This window comes from Talaromyces marneffei, chromosome 2 (genome assembly GCF_009556855.1).
Source record: "Talaromyces marneffei chromosome 2, complete sequence".
NCBI lineage: Eukaryota > Fungi > Ascomycota > Eurotiomycetes > Eurotiales > Trichocomaceae > Talaromyces > Talaromyces marneffei.
Window position 1 is genome coordinate 634,620 of NC_072349.1, and position 20,262 is coordinate 654,881.

Here is a 20,262-nt window from a genome sequence, read left to right on the forward strand (position 1 = left end):
GTAAGAAACAGATTTGAATTCAAACTACCTAGGGTATGCAAACTCGCGATGTCAAATAATCATCAGCTGCACAGACTCCGTTCCATGAATGAAGGTGTCGGTAATTCAGTTGCGAAAGGTGAACTTGTGGGTTCCTCAATGGATCAATCTAAACATAAAGCAGGATAACTTCTTTACTTCTGCTTCGTACAAGGACCTCGGCCTCGGTCAACTACACAGGATAGTTCAATACCGAGGCAACCATGTTAGGAAAGATCGTACATACCACGAAATACAAAACCATACCCAAATTTAGCATCGTATTCTTTCATGCATTTATCCCCCGAAAAACAATTTGGGGCTGCATCCTGCGTAACGTATCTACACTAACTCTGTACAAAATCATGTAGATCAGAACTTTGTGGTGCGTTCCTCGTGGCCGCCATCTGCTCAGCTTTTTCTAGACGTTTTCTATGCATTGTTTCGGGTCATGCATCTTTCAAGTACCTAGGGTATTACATACACTACAGTCGTAATGTTAAATCAAGTCGGTATTCCCATCCAAGTGTGGGCTTGGTAGAATTTATACTTATACGTAGTATATCTTATAAGATACTCAATACTCAATCAGTGGTAAAATAAACAAAAAGGCCCATCATGGTACTAATTTAGATTTGTACCAACCCAACTGATCCCTTTCACCTTCACCAATAAAAGCCCGTTCGCCCACACTAACTCCAGACTCCGTTCAGCCCAATAAGCCAAAACGCATCTACCCATGTCAATGCAGATGATAGCTGAACAAAACAACCCAACATGGATAATTATAGCAACAAATACCACACAAGTTAGGAATCAACGGTTTGCATGACTATGTACACATCGTCGGCTGATGTCGTCACGATAAGTTGAATGACCACCCGCCATTTGCACGCATTACCCGACGTGCAGCCATGTCCCGGTTGATCTCTTCTTGAGTCAAGCCATCCGGTCCACCCCAGTTAGCACTGCTTGTGCGCTCGCGGAATTTCTTAATCTTCTTGTCGTTCTTGAATGCCTCTTCCATTTGGAAAATCGGCACGGGTCCGAAAATCCGATCCGCATCCCACGCCTCCTGGGAGGCCAGTGCAGCATGTAGTTCTTCACCCTGTGCCCAGTTTGGCGCCGGGATCATGTCTGCATCAGAGTCCTCGTCTTCGCTGTCAGTCGGGGGTTCAGGAAGATGGATACTCTCACTGGGTGGGTACTGCGGGGATGGCTTTGCAGGTACACGTTGAACACTAGGACCAGGCTTAGGAGTCTTATGACTGGGTGTCTTGTGTGCTGTACTGGACTGTGTAGTGTGGTTCGACGCGAATGGAATCTTTCCACTGGTGTACTGCGCCATGTCCATCGGTGCCGCATGCTTCAGTGGCTGGCCTGCTGTACCTAGTGGCACGGGCCCGGTCTTATACATCGAGCCTGTGTGATGATGTGCTGCAGGCGGAGGTGCCTGTGGATAAGGATGTCCCAAAAGAGAAAGCTTTCCATTTTCCTAGAAACATTGTCAGTCACGCGGATATCCCCGCGTTTTCGGTGTACAATCTGAGTGTAATTTATGCGTTGTTCATACCTTGCGTATAGGTTGCTGCTTCAATGGAGCAGCTTGACTATACTGTTGTTGGTTATATTCATCCTCTGTTTTTCTCCTCTTCGGTTCGACTGCCTGGCTTTTGGGTTGTGACACAGATGCTTGACCGCGAGGTTGGAGCTCATCGTCCAAGGGTCTTTTTGCTGGTTTTGCTGGATTGGTTGGGGGCTGATTAATTGATCGATTAAAAGCCTGCATTGACGAACCCAATCGCGAAGGCGGTCGTGCTGGTCCCACATCAGTCCTGTGAGTGGCTTTGTCTTGCTGAAATGCCGATCCCTATACGGAACGTCGTCAATTGTTGAGCTCTACCTGTCTGGGTTTAGAGTGACTTACCAAGTCATTAGCTGGTTTCGGCGGTTGGCTTCCTTGTCTCAGACGTGCATTTTCAAGTCTACGTTGCTCAGCTTGTTGTCGTTGTGTTGCCTTCTTGTTCTCCTCTACAACAGAGCGTTCCCGCTCCTGACGCCTCGCTTCTTCTTGTTGTTGCTTCAGTAAGGCAGCACGTTTCTTCTGCTCTTCCTTTCGCAGCACCGCCTCCCGTTCCTCCTAAATAAAAGTACAGTCAGTATACTGAATAAGACCTATGGGCTGGATACAACTCGTACCTGTTTCTTGGCTTCCGCTGCTGCTGCCGCTTGTATCCTGCGCTGGGATTGGGTAGAAGTTGAGCTCTTCAAGCTTGTATTTGATGACGCCGTGTGTAGTGAAGAATTACTGGCTTTCTTGACTAGAGTGGGCTGCTTGGCAGGGGCAGATGCTGGTGCCGCGCTAGACTCCTGGTTATTAGGAGCTACAGACGGTATCGGCATACGGGTAATCGTGCTACCAAGACGGATCGACACTGGTTGTGGTTTCTGTTTCTGGGCTGGTTCCCGGGTGGGTTTGACTGGCCTCGGCCGTGCAGGCTGCGATTGACCATGAATCGTAGTAGGTGGGAGAGGAAATTTGGGTTCTGGGTCGGCTGCAGTTCCAGGGTCTCTTCGTCCTTGAGTCTGCACCGGCTGGGCTATCTTTGCATTGTTTCGGGTAGATGATGCGGAAAGATCACGTTCTTTAGACTCCGCTTTCTGGTGATTTTCTACATTAGCACTGGGTCCGGTCGCTTTTGCTGCTGGGCGGATTCGATCTTCTGCCTCGAAGGGATCCTCGAGCTGAATTGGTTTGGTAGCCTGTTTGCCATTCGAGTCGTTTGCGACTCGCGCAGGTAACCTTTCTGGACTTGGGGAATATCGTTCTGGACTGGTTTCCAAATACTGAGGGTTTGGCTTAGAACGGAGAGCACTTGGAGATGACAATGTCTCCAACTTGGCCGCTGCTGATAGACCGGCACTGCTCGAAAAAAGACTCTTTGCAGAGTTCATGATTGACTGGAATCGCGACTTTGGCGTGCCATCAATTCGCCTTGGAGATGTAAGCGGCGTCGTAGATTCAGCATTAGTATTGGACGTCGGTTGAGCGGGTGACTCCATTCGACGAGATGGAGGCGTGGCCGCAGCTTTATGTTGATCGAATGTGGAAAAGATTGAACGTTTTGTCGGCGTGCGGGAGCCTTTATCAGCGAGGTCATGGAAAGTTTCCGTGCGTGTCATCTTGCCCTTTTCCAGATTCCCGATTGTCTCCTTGTCCGTCGCTCTTTCCATAACATCTGCAGTCTGACTCTTCGTCATTGCGGGCCTCTGCGGAGAAGACAGCGGCTTGATCCAATCATCTTGAGTGGTTGAAGTCAATGTGGGAATGCGCTCGGTGTCTGTGTTAGTATTTTTGATGTCCGGCAACTCGGGGTACTTGGCGTGGGGTATAGCTGTCTGGGACAGAGGTGCAGCTTTCGTCGTTCTCGGAGCCTGGGTCCTGCCAAGCATGCTGATTTTGTCATGAAGACGCTGAGTATTCAACTTGTTATGTCGCATGGACGTATCATATGCTTGTTCAGTCTCGCTTTGCCGTAAGTGCTTTCCTCTTGCGTTGTCCTGTTGCGACTCCTCCTTTTCCATGACACCATTGTTAGCTGATTTAGATCCTTCCATATGGCCAGTGAAGTGGCTCTGGCGTCCCAGTGCCGTCGACTTTATCATATCAACATGGCTGGTGCGAGAAACTCGTGCGCCCATGCTTTTCTTGGTCATTAACGGGTCGCGGGGAGGTAATGATGCAAAGCCAAAACTACTATTTTTCCTCATGGCAGGTCGGGCTGGAGTTGACCCATCGGATGGGGATCCAATATCGTCAAAATTGTCATCAATCATAACATCGCCAGCATTGTCAAGCACGTCTGTTTTGACTGTAGATGCCTCCGGTTTGCCATCAGGCTTTTCCGGAGAAGCTGAAGGTACATACACGGATTTGACGAGGGGACGTGGTGTGTCTTCGTCAGCTTTATCTGACTGATCTTCTTCAACATCCATGGGCTCCACGGTTTGTCCACGAGAGACAATATTTTCTTGGGCGGAGACGAAAGAGCCTTCAGTTGTGCGTCTGTCCACAGATAGACTTTTTCTGTTCATGCCAGTGTCAAGCGGCAGCATCGACGGAGCTTGCAAGTCTGTAGCAATCGAGGCTTGGGTTTCGAGCAACGGCTGCGTGCTCGGTAGAACAAGTTCGTCATCGTCGTCGCCCAAGCCATGATAGCCTGAATCGGTATTATACGTAGAAAATGAGTTGAGAGCTTTATTGGGCGGCAGGTCTCTGATAGGTTGTTTGCCTTTGATATCAGCAGTTGTGAGTTCTGGATAAGATATTTGCTTCTCAGAAGCTGTATCCATTGGATCCTCGACTGGAGTCTGGGTCGGTTCCTGCGGCTGGTCGTCAACAAGCTTGCGCGGTGCTACTGATTCAGCTGTTGGGGCATTTGCCATTCGAGAAGGGGCTGGCTTCTCAGGCGATCTTGAAAACTTGGAAGGCGATTTGAGGATCTGGTTCGTGGTTGAGAACAAATTGCTGAGAGGCTGTTTCCAGGTTAGTATACGGTACCTATCAGAGTCAAGATGGATGACGTACCACACGCGTTTCATCTGGATTGCGCTTGCGTGCAGTGTAAGGAGTTTTGCCTCGTAGTTTTCCGGGTGTCTTGAATATTTCGGTCATATTACTGCAGAACGTCTATTAGCAATGAGGATCCAGAGAGCATGAGGGTGTGGCCGCCACGCACAATTGATTAGTCGAGAAGATCTCGGCCATATGCTCGTTCAGCCAGTCCATCTCGTGCCGAACTGGATACTCGACTTCTTCCATCTCCTGCTCCAGTAAACGCGTAACATTTTCCTTCTCCGCCGCAATCCAGGCGGCGGAGCCGATGGCCTTTGTTCCCCCAGTAGCCATGATTGTGTAAACGCGGGTATCAAGTGTTGGGGGCGCTCACGTCAACCAGGTCGCGTAACACGGTTCTTTGATTGATCGCAAAGGTCGTTCAAAAAAGACTCGAGAATCAGGTTGAGCTACATTTGCGAGTACACATGGCGAGAAGGGGAGGGGTTGTTGATAATTGATTGTTGGCGTGGTGGTCGTGGTGGTTGGGACGGGAAGGTCGCGGTTGTGTTTGGCGGGCATCAAAACATCCAACCTGAATCTCGGGAAGGAGCAACGCGCTAACACGCTTGATCACGTGATTCAGGCCAGGTTCAGGCAACATGGCAACAAGGCAGCCTCCCGCACGCTCAGGCAGAAACTCCGATAGCTCAGGCAACTTAGTGAGCTAACTTACTTAGTTAACTACCTTAGCTCATTGCCCTTATCTCTGCCAGTTTCCCTCTTCTTGGAAATTGCATCTGTGAATATGATACATACATTATGGTGATTTATGGGAAGGCCAAATCTACAGCTCGGCTGGCATAGCAGTCTACACAGCAAGCTTAGGCTGCTGCTTTACTGATCATTTGCGTGGCCGTCGATGAAACTATCACAGGCCCGATCACATGTCAACGGGTGACGATGCTTGCAGAATGCAGATGAATCCGATTCTGCTAGGCCATTACCGAGTCGCGTGATGGAATACTTTTTTGGTGCTTCTTCATGGACTAGTGCCATCAATTAATTATTCTGCCTTAATCCACACGTCGTAATCCACAATAAAATCGCCAGAAAATAACGCCTTGATGCTTTAATGATAACGGCCGTGCCCGGTGTCGTGGTTTTACTTTTTTACTAGTTTACTAGTTAGTGCCTTAGTGGGCGCTCCCGTCGTCTCGGCTCGGCGGTTACAGGCAAAAAAAAAAATAAACCATAATGATTGCATCGATTGCATCACCTGTCTAGAACCAGCAGGAATCACTCACCTTGCTTTTCTTTCATCTCCTACAACCTACTACCATCACCACACAAGCAATCCATCGCTGTCAACCATCAACTTCAATCCTCTCATCAACCTCTCTCAGTCGGTGTATTGATATTTTCCTCGTCAGCTTCACTGTTGTTGGTCCGCCCCCACAGCTCGTTATTGTGTTGCTGCACCCCTTTATCACCTGGAACCACATCGGACATCGCACAACACCCAATTTTCCCTCGCAAAAATGGCTTCTTCAGGCGAAATCAAGTATCCTGCTGTCAACGGACCTGGTAAGGTAAGTCAGGCTGATTTCCTCCTTTGCATTGACTATGTCTTTAGCAATCAGCCAGATCGCTCACACTTGGTATGACGTACAGTGCTGCTTTTTTTCGCCCTTCTCTCTTGCCCGTTTGTTTTGATCTCCGGTGTCCGAATCCACGACGATGGTTGCATCACAAGCGAGCAACAATGCAATCAAGACATCTATTCGACTATTGCGCTCAACCGACAGTTATCCAAAACGAAAATAATTACTAACAGATCGCAATAGCTTCCGTTGCTGACAATGTCGCACCCGAAGCTTCCAAGACAGACGCAAAGGCCACACCTTCCACTAGAATCACAAACGGCCAACAGTTGACTCGTACGTACTAAGTTGAGCATACATCCATAAGAATCCAATATGACTGACTTTCACTAGACTACCACTCTCTTGTGTACAGTCTTTTGAGCGTGAGTAGCCTGACCACAGCCAATTTTCATACAGCCCAGCTAACACTTGGATAGTGGGAGCGCCCCAGGGCTACTGCCATCTCTTTCGCCAGCGTCGTGTTTTTCATTCTTGCTGCTCGGTTTTTGCCTCTTCTGCGATGGGTCTTTAAGTTCTTGTACATTTCCCTCGGAGGTGGGTATCCCGTTCTAACATATGCACGCGTGTGATTGCCATACTAAATTGATATTCCTATAGTCACCGCCGCCGCTGAAGGAGCTGGCAAGCTCATTCTCAACCGAGGCTTGACAAGCTCTTTCCGTCCTCGCAAATACTACACCCTACCAAAGGAAACCGTCGAGGGAATCCTGGAAGATTTGGGGCAACTCGCCGATTTCTTCATGATTGAGTTCCAACGCATCCTGTTCGCTGAGAATGTTTTGCACACTGCTGCTGTAAGTCCCTTGATTATCGGAACCTAGGATTGGTGAATAAATCAACTGATGGATATTAGGCTTTCGTTGCTGCCTTCCTCTCCTACTGGCTCATCAAGATCGTCCCTGTCTGGGGCCTCGCTTTGCTCGGCACAACCATTGCTTACCTTGGACCCTTGATCTACCTTAGCAACCGCGAAATTATTGATGATCAGATTGCTCAGATTCAGAAGCTCGTCAACGCCCAGGCAACCCATGCCAAGGAACTCGCCAACCAACAGACTGCTCGTGCCACCGGATTGGTGAAGCAGTATGCCAACGACTACAGCTCCAAGGCTCACGAGTACATTGGCAACCGCCGCTCTGCATCCCCACAGGTTGCCAAGGCTCCAGCCCCAGCAGTCAAGGTCGAGCCAATTAGCCCTCCCAAGTTCCAGACCACCGATTTCCCTGAAGCTCCTAAGACTGAGCCCGTCGTCGACGCTCCCGAGCTCGAGCCCGCCGCATCCACCGAGAACAAGCAGGAGCCATTGTTGGCCCTGTAAGTGACGATTTTCATTTGTCACATGAGAGGATTATTTTACATCTTCTCATTGCGAGCAATGACGGGTTCTGATTTGACACCAAACACTTTCTCTTCGTGTCAAATTGTCTTGATCTTCAAATGAACGATGACAACAAGCTCTGACTTGGACTCTCGAACGAACTTTCGAACTTTCATCTTCTTACTCTTCTTTTCTATAAGTATTCACGTTTGACGACGATGACGACTATGCCGCCAAAAATTGAACAAACTCGAGTGAAGGAGACGGATGCAAGAGAGTGGTTTGTTGATGGACTATGCGATGTTTCAAGAACATTATGATGCTTTTTTTTTTCTTGTGCTTTCGGTGCTTTGGTATTCTTCTTCTTCTTCTTTTCTCTTCTGTTCTCGTATTGTTCTTCGAAAAGGATATGGGTTGATTCTACTTTGGATTCAGTGCTCCTCTTCATATTCATCCCGTGTACCTATTGTTAATCGACATGTTCATTATGCAAGTGTTATGTTCAAAGAATACAGTGATTATACTTTATTAGTCGTTTCCCGACACATTGTTATTAACATTGAATTTACAAGTACACAGTCTGACTTTGCATCATATCTGCTCAACCCAGGTACTCTTACTTGCCAAGCACCATTTTTTCAATAGAAGGATCATCATCCAAGAGTTACATTAACTATCAACACTGATCTCGGATGTCATTAGATACATACATAAGAAACAAAGTAGCAGGAGAAACCCCTCCAAAATGCTCCAATTCCAACTCTTCCATCTTTCCATTGTCTCCAACCCTAATGCTACTTCTAGAGAATGAGAAATGGGTCAAAAACTCGCTCTCCGCAACCTCTTAGCCATCCTTTCAATCAAATCCGACTGCGAATTGACCGCGAGACTGAACCGCTCCAATCCTCCTCGTACAACAGCAACTTTGCGCTGTTTCTGTTGCTGGGGGTAACGGGTTCTCTTCTTCGCATTTTTGGCCGATACTCTCCCATCCTCACTCTCGTTTTCGCTTAGCGTACTTGATCCGCTGCGAAGAGCCAACAGTGTCTCGGCGGCGGTCAGATCATCGGGACGACTATGCTTCTTCTTCTTCTTCTTGCGGTGCTGTTGTTGGTGTTTGACTGATATTGGTGATGCAGAAGAGGACGATAATAGCGCAGTTGGTGGAGGAGAAAAGGGGGATACCACTTGCTTTAGTTTGGTTCGAGATAATCGTTTCGTGGTCTTGCGTTTCTTGGTGTGAATTTTATCTTCTTTCTGGGCTCGGAGGTCTTTGGCGCGCTTGCTGTGTTGTGTCTTGTGAGCATCAGAACTCAGCGTAGAGCAGTCTGAGCTTATATCCAGTTCTAAAATAGCATCTGAATTGGAGTCGAAATAAGAATCAGAGTATGATGATTCATTGCCGTCGTCCAGGCTCGCATCATCGGTGAAATCATCCTCATCATTGCCATCCTCCGCACAAAACTTTCGCAACGAAACCGGTATACTCGCCATACTAATAAGAGACCTTGAAGAAATCATCCTCGCATCCTGTTCTTCATGGACATGAACGTCATTCAACAATCTTCGCTTGAGTGGATTGGCGCACAAATACTCAAAACTCTCAACGCCCAGAGCCTCCTTGATCGATGGAAGCGTATCTGACATTAAGATCTTGGATTGAGAGGAGACGCGTGGACGGCCGGTTTCTCTAGTTGATAGGTTGATTGGTGTGAATGTATTGTTGGCACAGGTATTGGTCTCAGACCACACAACACCAGTGGGAAGCCTGGCCACATCTTCAGGCGGTATCAACCGGTTCTGCGTGTGGACAAGGCTTTTTGACTCAAATTCCATTTCGCGATATCTCCGGGAAACTTCGGTGGCTCTCTTGATGATCTCAGAATCAATGGTCATTTTGCCAAATGCTCGATCGTGTGGTTGGATGCACTGAGATAAGAAGTCGATGCCAAATAGGGGTGTGAGTGCGAAGCGAATGTTGTAGCAGAAGGTTGCTGCGACGGCTTTGGCGGTTTCGAAGGGCATCCAGTAACCTTTACTACTCTATCAGTCACTGTAATGTTTGAATGAAGATGGGGTTCTGATATTCACTCACCTTGTGCGGCTAATGCGCCTCCAGTGATGCTGTGACAAATATCTCGAAGACCTTCGTTTGAATTCAGCATTTTCGCCGGTGTGGTCTACATTTCAATCAGCATCGGGCAGCGTTTCAAGGGAAAAAATGTGGACATACCTTCGGATAATCAAGACACTTGAACAAATGCGTCGTCCGAACAAGTCCAATATTGTAATCCCACATCATCGTCCAAGTCTTTTCATCTCCAGGCAACTTGAAGGTATATTGAAACACTGCAAACACCACTCATTAGTCTAAGGCAAATAAGGGAAGGAATGGGAAAGACATACCCTCAAAACTTTCCCTCCCGGTCTTCTCCATCAAACTCTTCTTCTCACTACTATACGGAATATGTCTCGGATAATCTGCAATCTCTTCGACCGGTGGATAAATGCTGAATTTCGCATGTTCTTCCGCCAATGTCGGCTCGGCTTTGTCGGCGCATGGTGGATAGCGGACTTCGCCTCTGACGCTGCCGGGGATGAAGACGGGGGCGTCTTTTGCTACCCTTGGCTTTTTGTTGGGCGGAGCTTGGAATTTAGATTGGCTGAAAGCGGTGCTTTCTCGGCGATCCGGGAGGGATGATATGCTGGACCGATGGAAATAGGAGATATTCGTATCATCTTCATCTTCATGGTGGTGTTTTGACCCGATTCGGTCTGGGAGCGGGTTCAGGAGTGATTCAATGGAGGCCATTAGTTGATGGTGTATTCTTCAAGTTGGAATGATAAGGGTATGTCTGAATTGAAAAGATGGATGAGTAGGTGCGGCTCCTGCTGAGATGTTGATTTCTAGGGAGATGATAGTTGAGAACTTTTCCAAAGTGAGCACACGGGGGTATTTGAGGTCCTTTTATAGGAGTCAGTTCCTCGCTCGGGGTTCCTGAAGATATAGACCAACTTACACAGGACTCTTTTCTGTATATCGACCAACTTTAAAGAAATATGCAAGCAATATAGTAGATATGTTATACGTAGAAGTCGAAACAAAAACAACAACGAAAAACCCAAACCAGAGATGAAGAACGTGTTGTGTAGTATATCAAAACGGAAAGCAGTATGTAAACAACAAGAACATAGAATGTATACAATAGCAAAGCTCCCTTCCAAACGTTGATGAAAGAACCTAAAGAAACTGATATGTATCTCTTCAAACAAGGTCAGTCTTTCTAGATGGTGGAGCGGTCATTTCTGTTTGTTCTCTGAACCGCAAATAATAGTGGATAGAAGAGTCTAATACAAAGCTTGGAATATAACGTCTCAGTTTCAAGATGTCAACAACCAAGAATCAGTAGGAAGTAAAGAAGAGTTTATTCCGGCTAGGCAAGAAACAAGAATTTGGTTATGCTTATTACCCCCTTCTCAATCTATGGAGACGATACGATAAGTGGTAGCAAGACCGAGCACCTGCACACTGCCTCGACACCAACGGCCATCCTGGTGCGGTGTACCTAGGCACGCACGAGAGACAAGTAGATAGACAGACAGGGCTAGAGGTCCGAGGAACCGTCTACGTATGTCCTACGTTGGAACTGTCGCAGTATTGCGAACAGCGAGGTGAGTGAGAGCTTGGGCCCACCAAGCGCCAAACCCAGCGCAGAGGTAAACAGGGTAACTAAGCTATGACTTTCCTCGCTCAAGAATCCCTCGATGTTGCTTTTCAGGGGGCCGGGGTGGAGAGAGACAGACGGAGAGAGGGAGAGACAAATGAAACTGACGCATCATTGGACATCTGTCATTGGATCGGATCTAATGATACGATATGCATCATGCACATACACAAGAATACGTCTTGTTTTTGGGTCTAAAATTCGAGGACACCTTGTGTTTCATACCCTCTATCCGGAGCAGAGACAGCTTGAGGTGACCCGGTAAACCGGGTACAGCAAAAGCAAAAAAGAGGCATGGATGTTGATGTTCCTTTCCATTTGAGGAAATTAAGACCCACTACCTGTCCATAGAACGGGGATCAATGTAGCTAGACACCAAGAAGGTAATGTACTCATTCTTCAGTGGCTTCTTTTTCTTTCTTTCAAAGAAAACGGAGGAATCACTCCGTTTGGTGTATTAGCCTGATCTCATGTGAAATCTTTATCAAGTTATAGCTTCTACTTTCTCTTGTTCTCGTCGTCCTGGTCGTACCTCCAGCCAGTTGTAACTACTTGACGTCGCATGCAGACATGAATCTGGGGTACACAGACTCACACAGCGTCGTAGCGAGTAATTTTAAGTATTAGCAGCCTCGTGTCATGTCAATTCTTATTGGAAAGTAAAATTACCGAATCCACCTCTCTGTGAGTGTCAGACTTCTGTTGTTCTGCATCTATGCTCCCCAATCTTTATGAAGCGAACCCAAAATCGATTATATTTTTATCATGATGAAGAAACAATTGATTTCGAGCTAGCCTACCTGATACCTTGCATACGAACCATCAGCCATCATCATCAGCCCTTTTTTGAGTTGCGATCCATAGTCCCATCCGAACTTAGACAGCAAATTTACATGTAGAGAGAGAGAGAGTCCCGACAACCAGAAAACCCATTTTAGGAGGCACAACTACCCAGGCCGGCAAGCTGCATACAGTTCGCCATGGACCCTTTCAGTTTTGTCTGAAATCTTAAGGCTGCTCTCTTTTCCCCTGACGCTGGCCTGAATCGGATTGGATCAGATCAAATCGGAACAATAAACTTGAATGGCCGGCATTGGTTCGGATGTAAACATCCCGGAATGGAAGAATGAGTAGAGAATTTGAAAAAGAAAAGGTATGTGTATCATATTAGGAAAAACGACCGAGATCTGCTGAGTAGGAGGGGGGGAAAGAAAAAAAGAATGAACGGCCATCCAACAACGGCAACAGGCAATATCTTCCCGAAGACAGCTTTGACTCCTCCTTTTCTTCAACAAGGTGACACAAACCGATGAGTTACCCAACTATTGGGGCTGGGCTGGGCTGGTCTGATCACTGGGGGGTTCCTGACAGAATGAGTCAGTGTGTTGTGAACCACCTCTGTGAATCGATTGATTTGCCTCTCTTTTCTTCATTTGGTCAGTGTCCGTTGATGTTATCGGGTGCATCTAGCCGTCACAACAACACAAAGGAACGTGGTAACCCTAGAAAAACGGAGCTGGTGCGACTTTGGGAAGAAGAGAGTTATTTGCAAGCTTCTTTTTCTTTGAGTAGAGATTCTGGAAGGTGACAGGGAGAAGGGAGAAGAAAGTTGATGTATGTCTCATTCTGGGTTATTTGTTTGATTCGCTTGGTTTGTGCCATATTTGGCCTCACATGGCCTGACATTGTTATACATACTGTCACCATGTCAATGTCACCAGTTGGACTACATGTACCTCGGCAGTACCCATCCAAGTACAAGATCAGTACATCAAGTCTTCGCTGTCAAGCCTCACATGATAAGCCATTCACGGTCGCCTCCGATGTATCGCTGTCGTGCCTACTATGGTCCTCTAGAAGGCCATGATAGGAAATCTGCCCGAGGACTTGTATGATTGTGTACCAATGGTAACTCTTGTGGTACTCTCATCTACGCGGATCATTACCAGCAGTGAGCGTGAGTTACTCGAATCTTAGGATTATAAGCTTTGCTCATTCACAACACTCTAACGAGGATAAAGCTCCACACAACAAGAATGTAACTGCAAAGGAAAAAGAAATATGATTGTAACTCTCGTCAATGACCCCTATCTGCGCCCTCAGTTCCCTGTAAAAGATGGGCCTGTTCCTGTCAACCGTTTCTCACCCGATAAACGTAAAAGAATGCAAACTAAAACAAAGTAATGAATGCCATAGAAATAAATACACAGTCAGGTCACTTGCATTGGTCACTCAGAATCATCATCAAAGGCATCCGCAGAATCCTCGCCGGCAGGGTCATCCATGTCACTGTCATCGTCGATCACGTACTTTTTAGCTTTAGTAGTAGCAGCTCGGCGTGATGGGCGTGCCTTGACAGGTTCGTCGTTCAGATCAACTCCATCGTCAGAATCAAGAATATCATTTGCCATAGCGTCGATGTCATCATCAGAGAGATCGTCCACCACCTTCTTTTTGCCCCTTCCCTTGGCAGCGGGCTGAGCCTTCTTAGCAGCTGGGGCAGCTGGGGCAGCGGTAGCATCTTTCTTCGGCCGTCCGCGAGACTTTGGCGCAGTAGTGCTTGCCGCTGGCTTGGCTTTAGCTGCGGGCTTAGCTTTTGCGGCTGGTTTGGGAGACTCATCAGCATCGTCATCTGTTATAGTCTTCTCTTTTTGTTTAACAAGAAGCGAGCGACGAGGGGACTGCTGTGGAACAAGCTTGCTGTAATCCGTCTCGTCAGGATCGAATGTACTGCTGATCTTAGAAAGCCTAGGAGTAGATTTCTTCAAGCCTGCACCACTAGGTCCGGGCTTAGTAAACTCCGAGATAAGAGCTTTTCCATTGGAGTCACCAATTCCTTTCACCATCTTGCTTACGTCATCCAACAAATCATCCCCAAACTCGCTTTCTGACTCGCTCGACACAACGTAGCTGACTGGCTTCTTGGTTGTGGTACGACTCTTTTGCGCCTTCGGCTCCTTTGTTGATGCCTTCTTTGCAGCGGGCTTTGAAGCAGCTTTGGATAAAGCCGTGACCTCAACTAAATCTTCGTCCTCGTCCTTTGGTTCCTCTTCTTTTGGGGCCGCTGAAGGGGCTGCTGGAGGCTTTGAGGACGCGCGACTCTTTTTGGGAAGGACTTCGGCTTCGAAATCGTCGTCGTCTTCTTTCTCCTCCTCCTCCTTCGGGACGGCTTTGGGCTTCGCAGCTGCACGGCTCTTCTTAGGTAAAACCTCCGCTTCAAAGTCATCGTCCAAATCCATGTCATCGTCAGCACCATCCTCCTGAGCGATCTTTTTAGGCTTAGGAGAACTCTTAAGGTAGCTCAACAGGCCACCCTTTGCCACGGCCTTCTTGTTTGTCGCGGCCTTCTTGCTCTTTGGAGCAGCGTAGTCGTCATCATCATCGTCATTCTTCCGTTTCCTGCCTGGACCCTTGGAAGCTGCAGTCATGAGTTTAGATGATTGGCGCCGACCCAAGCTTGCGACCTTTCGTTCACGGCGATGCTCTTCTTCAAGTTGGAAGCGCCATTCGTTGATGAAGTCATCGAGATCGCGACGCCAGATCTCTTCCTTGCTGAGCTTAATAAGTTCATCGATTTCAACTTCCTTGTCTCCAATCTGGCGGAGAAGCTTCTCAACACGCTCTTGGGTCAAAGACCAGATAGCCATCTGTATAGATTATGGTTAGTTATAACTCAATATTCTTTGAAATTCGAGTAACGTACCCCAAGCAAATAATCGTAAGCATTTGAAGCCATCTCAGTGTTTGCCTCTTCTGAGCTTTCTTCCTCTTCAACAACTTGTTCAGTCTCGCCGGCTTTAACAGCTTCAGCGACTTTGGGGAAAGGCTTGAACCCTTTCTCCTTCAACTCGGTAATGAGGGTTGCCTTCTTCTTCTTAGAAACGACAAGCTTTCCATCGATAATCATTTGAATGAAGCGTGCTTGGTTGGTAAATTTGTCCAATTGTTTCTGTAGTTCCGAAAGCTGGTGCTGCTTGCGTCTCTCGTAGTATTTAAGGCGGACAGCGAAAAATTCTTTCAAGATATCACCTACTGTTGCATACTTGGTGATGCGACCTTCGGGATCAAAGGCCACCAAGTTTGTTGTTGCAATAGTTCTGGAAAGCTTGAATTTCTCTTCCAGGCCTTCTTCTACCGCAGCTTTCAAGTGCTTCTCATCCATCTGGATTACGAAATGAACTTTGGTGTGGGTGTTGTAATCTTTGTAATCCTTGATGAATGACGGTGTCTTTTCTGCTTTGATGATATCCTCCAATTTATCTTTGAAGTCCTGGGTCCAAGTACGAATGGGAAGCTCAGTAATTTCAACCTCCTTATCGTTCAGTTCGTGGATCCGACCACTGAACTTGTATCGATCAGGGCCCTGGGGTGTGACTTCACCGTTGAAACCGCGGAACCAAGGCTGCATAGGTTCGGGCTCTTCTCCGTCCATCATACGCTTGAGATTGGCAACAATATCCTCGGGGTTGTAGTTAGGAATAGATGAACTCCATCCAGTTCCAATACCGTCGGCACCATTGATCAGGATCAAAGGAACTACGGGAACGTAAAGCTCCGGCTCAATCTTTTCTCCGTCATCTTCATTGTAGGTGAGAAGCGGCTCATCCTGCTGGTTGAAGACACGTCGAGCAAATGGAGACAAACGAGTGTAGATGTAACGAGCACTGGCACAATCGGCACCACCCTGAAGACGACTACCAAAGTTACCACTTGGCTCCAAGCAATTCAAGTTGTTAGAGCCGACGAATGTCTGAGCCAGACCAACAATCGTCTGCTGCAAAGATGTCTCACCGTGTTGATAAGCGGTCATACCAGAGACGTGACCTGCCAACTCCACGACTTTCATATCCTTTTTGAGATTTCGTTTGAAGCAAGTGTACAAGACTTTGCGCTGACCAGGCTTCAGACCGTCGACAACCGAAGGAATAGATCGCTGATTGTCGGCCATACTGAACAGAATTAACTCTTTGTTGATGAAATCTGTGTATGTGATCTGCTTAGTAGAATGATCCAGGAACGTCCCTGGCTTGTACTGGCGAAGCCATTCCTTTCGCTCATCTGCCTTCTTCTTGGAGAAAGCCAAGTCAATAAGTTGAGCTTCGTGGTCTTGCATAGTATGGAACTCCTTCAAATGGCGATCCAGATCTCGGAAATAAATCTGGGCATCCTCTGTAGTACTTGTACCCAAACCCTTGTAGTATTTGTGTTGCCAGGAAAGGTCGTTCTTGTTTTCTTCTTTCCATTGTTCATATTCGGGCATGGTGAAGAAGGACTTTGACTTGGTAGGATTCTTAGGATCACCTTTCCACACCTTGATGATGGGAGTGATGAACTCGATCAAAAACTCCGGAATCTTGAGCAAGCTAGGGAATTGCACTTGAAGAAAGTTGATCAACAAACCCTTGATGTGACTTCCATCGTGATCCTGATCAGTCATGATCATGAGATGACCGTAACGTAGACCGCGCGTGTCGGTATATTCTTTCTTGTGCTGCAAGCCAATGAAACTCTTGATGTTTTGAATTTCCGCGTTCTTGGAAATCTGGTCGACTGATGCGTCACGAACATTGAGAAGCTTTCCACGAAGAGGGAAAACACCGAACAAGTCGGGACCGACGACAGCACGACCAGCCATTGCTAGACCCTTGGCCGAGTCACCTTCGGTCAAAATCAGCGTGCAGTGATGGCCATCTTTTGTACCAGCTTTGTTGGCATCAGTAAGTTTAGGGTTATTCATACGCGATCGTCGTCCTCCATCAGTCTTTTTCAATAGTTGGTCTGCTTTCTTCTCGGCGAAATGAAGGATATTTGTCATCACCTCTGTCTTCAAGACTTTCTTGTAGAAATCATCGTCCAAGATACATTTGCTGCCAAACTGACTGGGTTTAGTGGTCAATTGTTCCTTGGTCTGTGATGTGAATGCAGGATTCACGATAAGAGCGTTTACGAAAATAAAGATATGGTTGCGAATCTGCGACGCTTTCAGGGTAGCACCTTGCTTGTTCTTCTTTTTCACAGCCTCTGCAAGTCGATTACAGATTTGATCGGCGATGTAGTTCACATGGCTACCACCAGAGGTAGTCGCAATAGAGTTGACGAATGATACTTGCTGGAATGATCCATCGGATACGGCGAATCCAACTTCCCATCGAGGATCAGGACTAGCGGTGACTATTTCGCTCTTGTCATTTACCGCCTCTTCACCACGTTCCTTTTTGATGGCCTTTGTGTACATTTCCATGTATTTCTTGAAGTTGCGGACCGGGATTCGACTGCCGTTCAGCTTGACTGCAACTTTAGCAGTTCCAGCCAAGTCATAGACACGACGCTTCACCAGGGCCTCGAAATCATCGTCCATGCCATCCATGCCGAATTTCTGATAATCAGGCTTGAAGGTAACTTTGGTGTAATCGTCGCTTTTGGATGACGTAATCTTAGCTTTGCCTACCTTGCTCATATTGTCCGTCCATGTTTGGTGATATTTCTTGCCCTGACGAGAATCACAGGTTTCAATGCTGAATTCTGTAGAGAAGACGTTACATAGCTTCGCACCGAAACCATTACGGCCACCCGTCACCTTCATTTGTCCGTCGTCGTAGTTCGATGAGGTCAGAAGGTGGCCGAAAATGAGCTCAGGAACATAGATCTTCTCTTTCGAGTGGATCTCTATGGGGATACCACGTCCGTTATTCCAGACACTGATTACACCAGATTCCCGATCAATGGTGATTCGAATCTCGTCCATTTTCTCATCATTTTGCTTGTTATCCGCGGCGTTCACGACAATTTCATCGAATATTTTGTACAGACCGGGGACGAAAGTGACCTCTCGGAAGGCCATCGACTCGGTTGCGGAATCGTAAACCCACATCTGCTGAGTAGTTTTTTCAATGGAACCAATATATGTATCCGGACGTTTGATGATGTGTTCGTATTGCGTGAGCTAGATTGCAGCCATTAGCACACGGTTTCCGACAGTGTTTAAGGGTTCTGTAAGAAATCGACTTTACCTTCTGGTACTTGTCACCAGCGCCTGTTTGTGTAGGAGCCTCAGATGCCACCAAGTCATCGGCGCCATCGCCTCCAAAGGACTCATTAGCCACATCTGCTAACGGCTTGGAGCCAGCCTTTTTAGCAGGGGCTTTCTTTGCTTTTGGTTTGCTTGGAGGCGTCGTGGACATGACTGAGTCTAGGAAATCGTCGATATCATCGTGATTCGATGCTTCGTTCTCGGAGTCGGCCTTTGCCTTCTTCGTGGCCTTTGCTGCAGGTTTTGTCTTGAGGGTTGTTTGTGTTAATTTCTTGGCTTTGGTCGCAGCTGGTTTTGCCTTCGCCTTTGACTTCTAATGAATGATCGTTAGTCGACTGTTGTGATTTGATAAGATAAGAGGTGGCCATACTGGAGCCTCATCGGGTACGAAGTCGGAGACTTCGTCCTCGTTGAAAGAATCGTCCAAGAAGGAATCCATCTTGTGGAGAGAGGCCTGCTCCGGCCGATTTTAAAGGAGAATTCGCAGCGAGATAAAGCAAGGAACTATTGGAGCGAGTGACTGTGATCAAAGGTAAATATGAAGAGCAAATGAGTGGATACTCGAGGTAGGAAGAGGGCGATGGTCAAAAAAAGTGGCATGCCATATGCTGTGTTGACAACTTGACATGAAAACGCGCTGAAATTGCAGTCGCGGCTTCCTCTTTTGAGATTAGCGGCCCGGAAATAACTTCTTCCTGTGGCGCATGAGACATGCGCTAGTCCCAAAACAGAAATGCCAAAACAAATCATCTGTACTCCACTATGACCTCGGGAGCCTCGATTTCTCGGGCTTGGCGGCACGGGTAGTTACTCTGTTGTTGTACGAATATTGTTCCTCTTAGATACTGCTACAGGCGCATTTGTATAGACGCATCAGTTGCACCTCAGTATTAGCTAACACACTCCTCGGTCGTGGGCCTATTCAACTACTCGCAATGCTGTCGTTGGGATCTGATCGCACCACGTGGAAGTTTATGGAGGAAGAACTTTGGAAATATATATGTAACCACCCGGAAGAAGATGGGCTGTACGAATTAATCATAACTATTTTCGATTTTCAACTTTCATCAATGAATTAATGTGTTCCAACATTTCCTCATACATTTAAATTCCACGAATGGTCAATAAGTTAGAGTAAGACTTTCATCGCCTTAGACTCATACTTCAATGTTGCATCATACATAGGCCGATCAGGATCTAAATTCGACATTGGAGGCTGACGCATGGCTTTAATCCGTCATTGCATCTACGTTGACAAATATAGGCAAAGGTGCGCTATGAAATGTCGATGTATATTAGAATTTTATCCAATGAATATTCCTCTCCTTTATCGCCAAAGTAAAGTTATCGATGTTCTATTGATAGCACCGGGTGTGGCTGTATCTGGAGCGCAGGATCAAAAACGTCTGATAGATCTACATGTCAACGAAGGACGGGATCTAGCCACCAGACAAATCTAGATCTTTTATAAACAACTGCCTCCATGTCAATTGGCTCATGTAATCCTCCCTTCGACGGTAGCATTCATGTTGTAACCGTCCCCAGTTCAAGTCAGCATGGCCCTCGATAGAGAATAGAAGGGTGTCTCGATTTGTCGGTCAAATGCATGGTACACCTAAAAAGCCACCAGAGGGGCGCCAAGGGGGCTAGCCTCAGAGCCTGTTAAGACGCGATGGCACGTAACAAGCTAATGCTGACCGCTCGGATATTGACTAAGATTGAACACGGTAGCATTTTCGCACGTCCAGAGTACTGTTTGCTGGGTCAAAATATGTCTTGATGATTGATCAGTGACCAGAGCAGTCAAAGGAGTGAGTGCTGGCAGAGTCACGATAGAAGTCATCCAGGGAATCAGGGGGGAAAGAGAAAGAGAAAGAGGGGCAGGAGCGGCCCGCCGGATCAGTGAGCTTTTGGGAAGGAGCGACGCAGATTGGTTGAGGCTGGTACCT

General features: G+C 47.1%; 4 protein-coding genes across 4 annotated transcripts; 1 reads left to right on the top strand and 3 right to left on the bottom strand.

Annotated features, from left to right (window-relative positions):
• Window positions 1-877: 877 nt before the first annotated feature.
• EYB26_002570 (uncharacterized protein) lies at window positions 878-4,927 on the bottom strand (the record flags this gene model as incomplete). The annotated part of the gene is made up of 6 exons (XM_054261875.1): window positions 878-1,513; window positions 1,592-1,888; window positions 1,946-2,158; window positions 2,218-4,554; window positions 4,607-4,697; window positions 4,758-4,927. The coding sequence occupies 6 exons, from the start codon at window positions 4,925-4,927 to the stop codon at window positions 878-880; spliced, it is 3,744 nt and encodes a 1,247-aa protein (XP_054117850.1).
• A 1,187-nt stretch (window positions 4,928-6,114) lies between these two features.
• Window positions 6,115-7,558, top strand: EYB26_002571 (uncharacterized protein; the record flags this gene model as incomplete). Its single annotated transcript, XM_054261876.1, has 6 exons — window positions 6,115-6,160; window positions 6,421-6,513; window positions 6,571-6,602; window positions 6,657-6,774; window positions 6,838-7,034; window positions 7,094-7,558. 6 exons carry the CDS (start codon window positions 6,115-6,117, stop codon window positions 7,556-7,558), a joined length of 951 nt encoding a protein of 316 aa, XP_054117851.1.
• Window positions 7,559-8,377: 819 nt separating this feature from the next.
• EYB26_002572 (uncharacterized protein) lies at window positions 8,378-10,370 on the bottom strand (the record flags this gene model as incomplete). Its single annotated transcript, XM_054261877.1, has 4 exons — window positions 8,378-9,591; window positions 9,654-9,738; window positions 9,792-9,907; window positions 9,965-10,370. The coding sequence occupies 4 exons, from the start codon at window positions 10,368-10,370 to the stop codon at window positions 8,378-8,380; spliced, it is 1,821 nt and encodes a 606-aa protein (XP_054117852.1).
• A 3,141-nt stretch (window positions 10,371-13,511) lies between these two features.
• Window positions 13,512-18,752, bottom strand: EYB26_002573 (uncharacterized protein; the record flags this gene model as incomplete). The annotated part of the gene is made up of 4 exons (XM_054261878.1): window positions 13,512-14,930; window positions 14,987-18,226; window positions 18,294-18,626; window positions 18,684-18,752. 4 exons carry the CDS (start codon window positions 18,750-18,752, stop codon window positions 13,512-13,514), a joined length of 5,061 nt encoding a protein of 1,686 aa, XP_054117853.1.
• Between the last annotated feature and the right edge of the window lie 1,510 nt (window positions 18,753-20,262).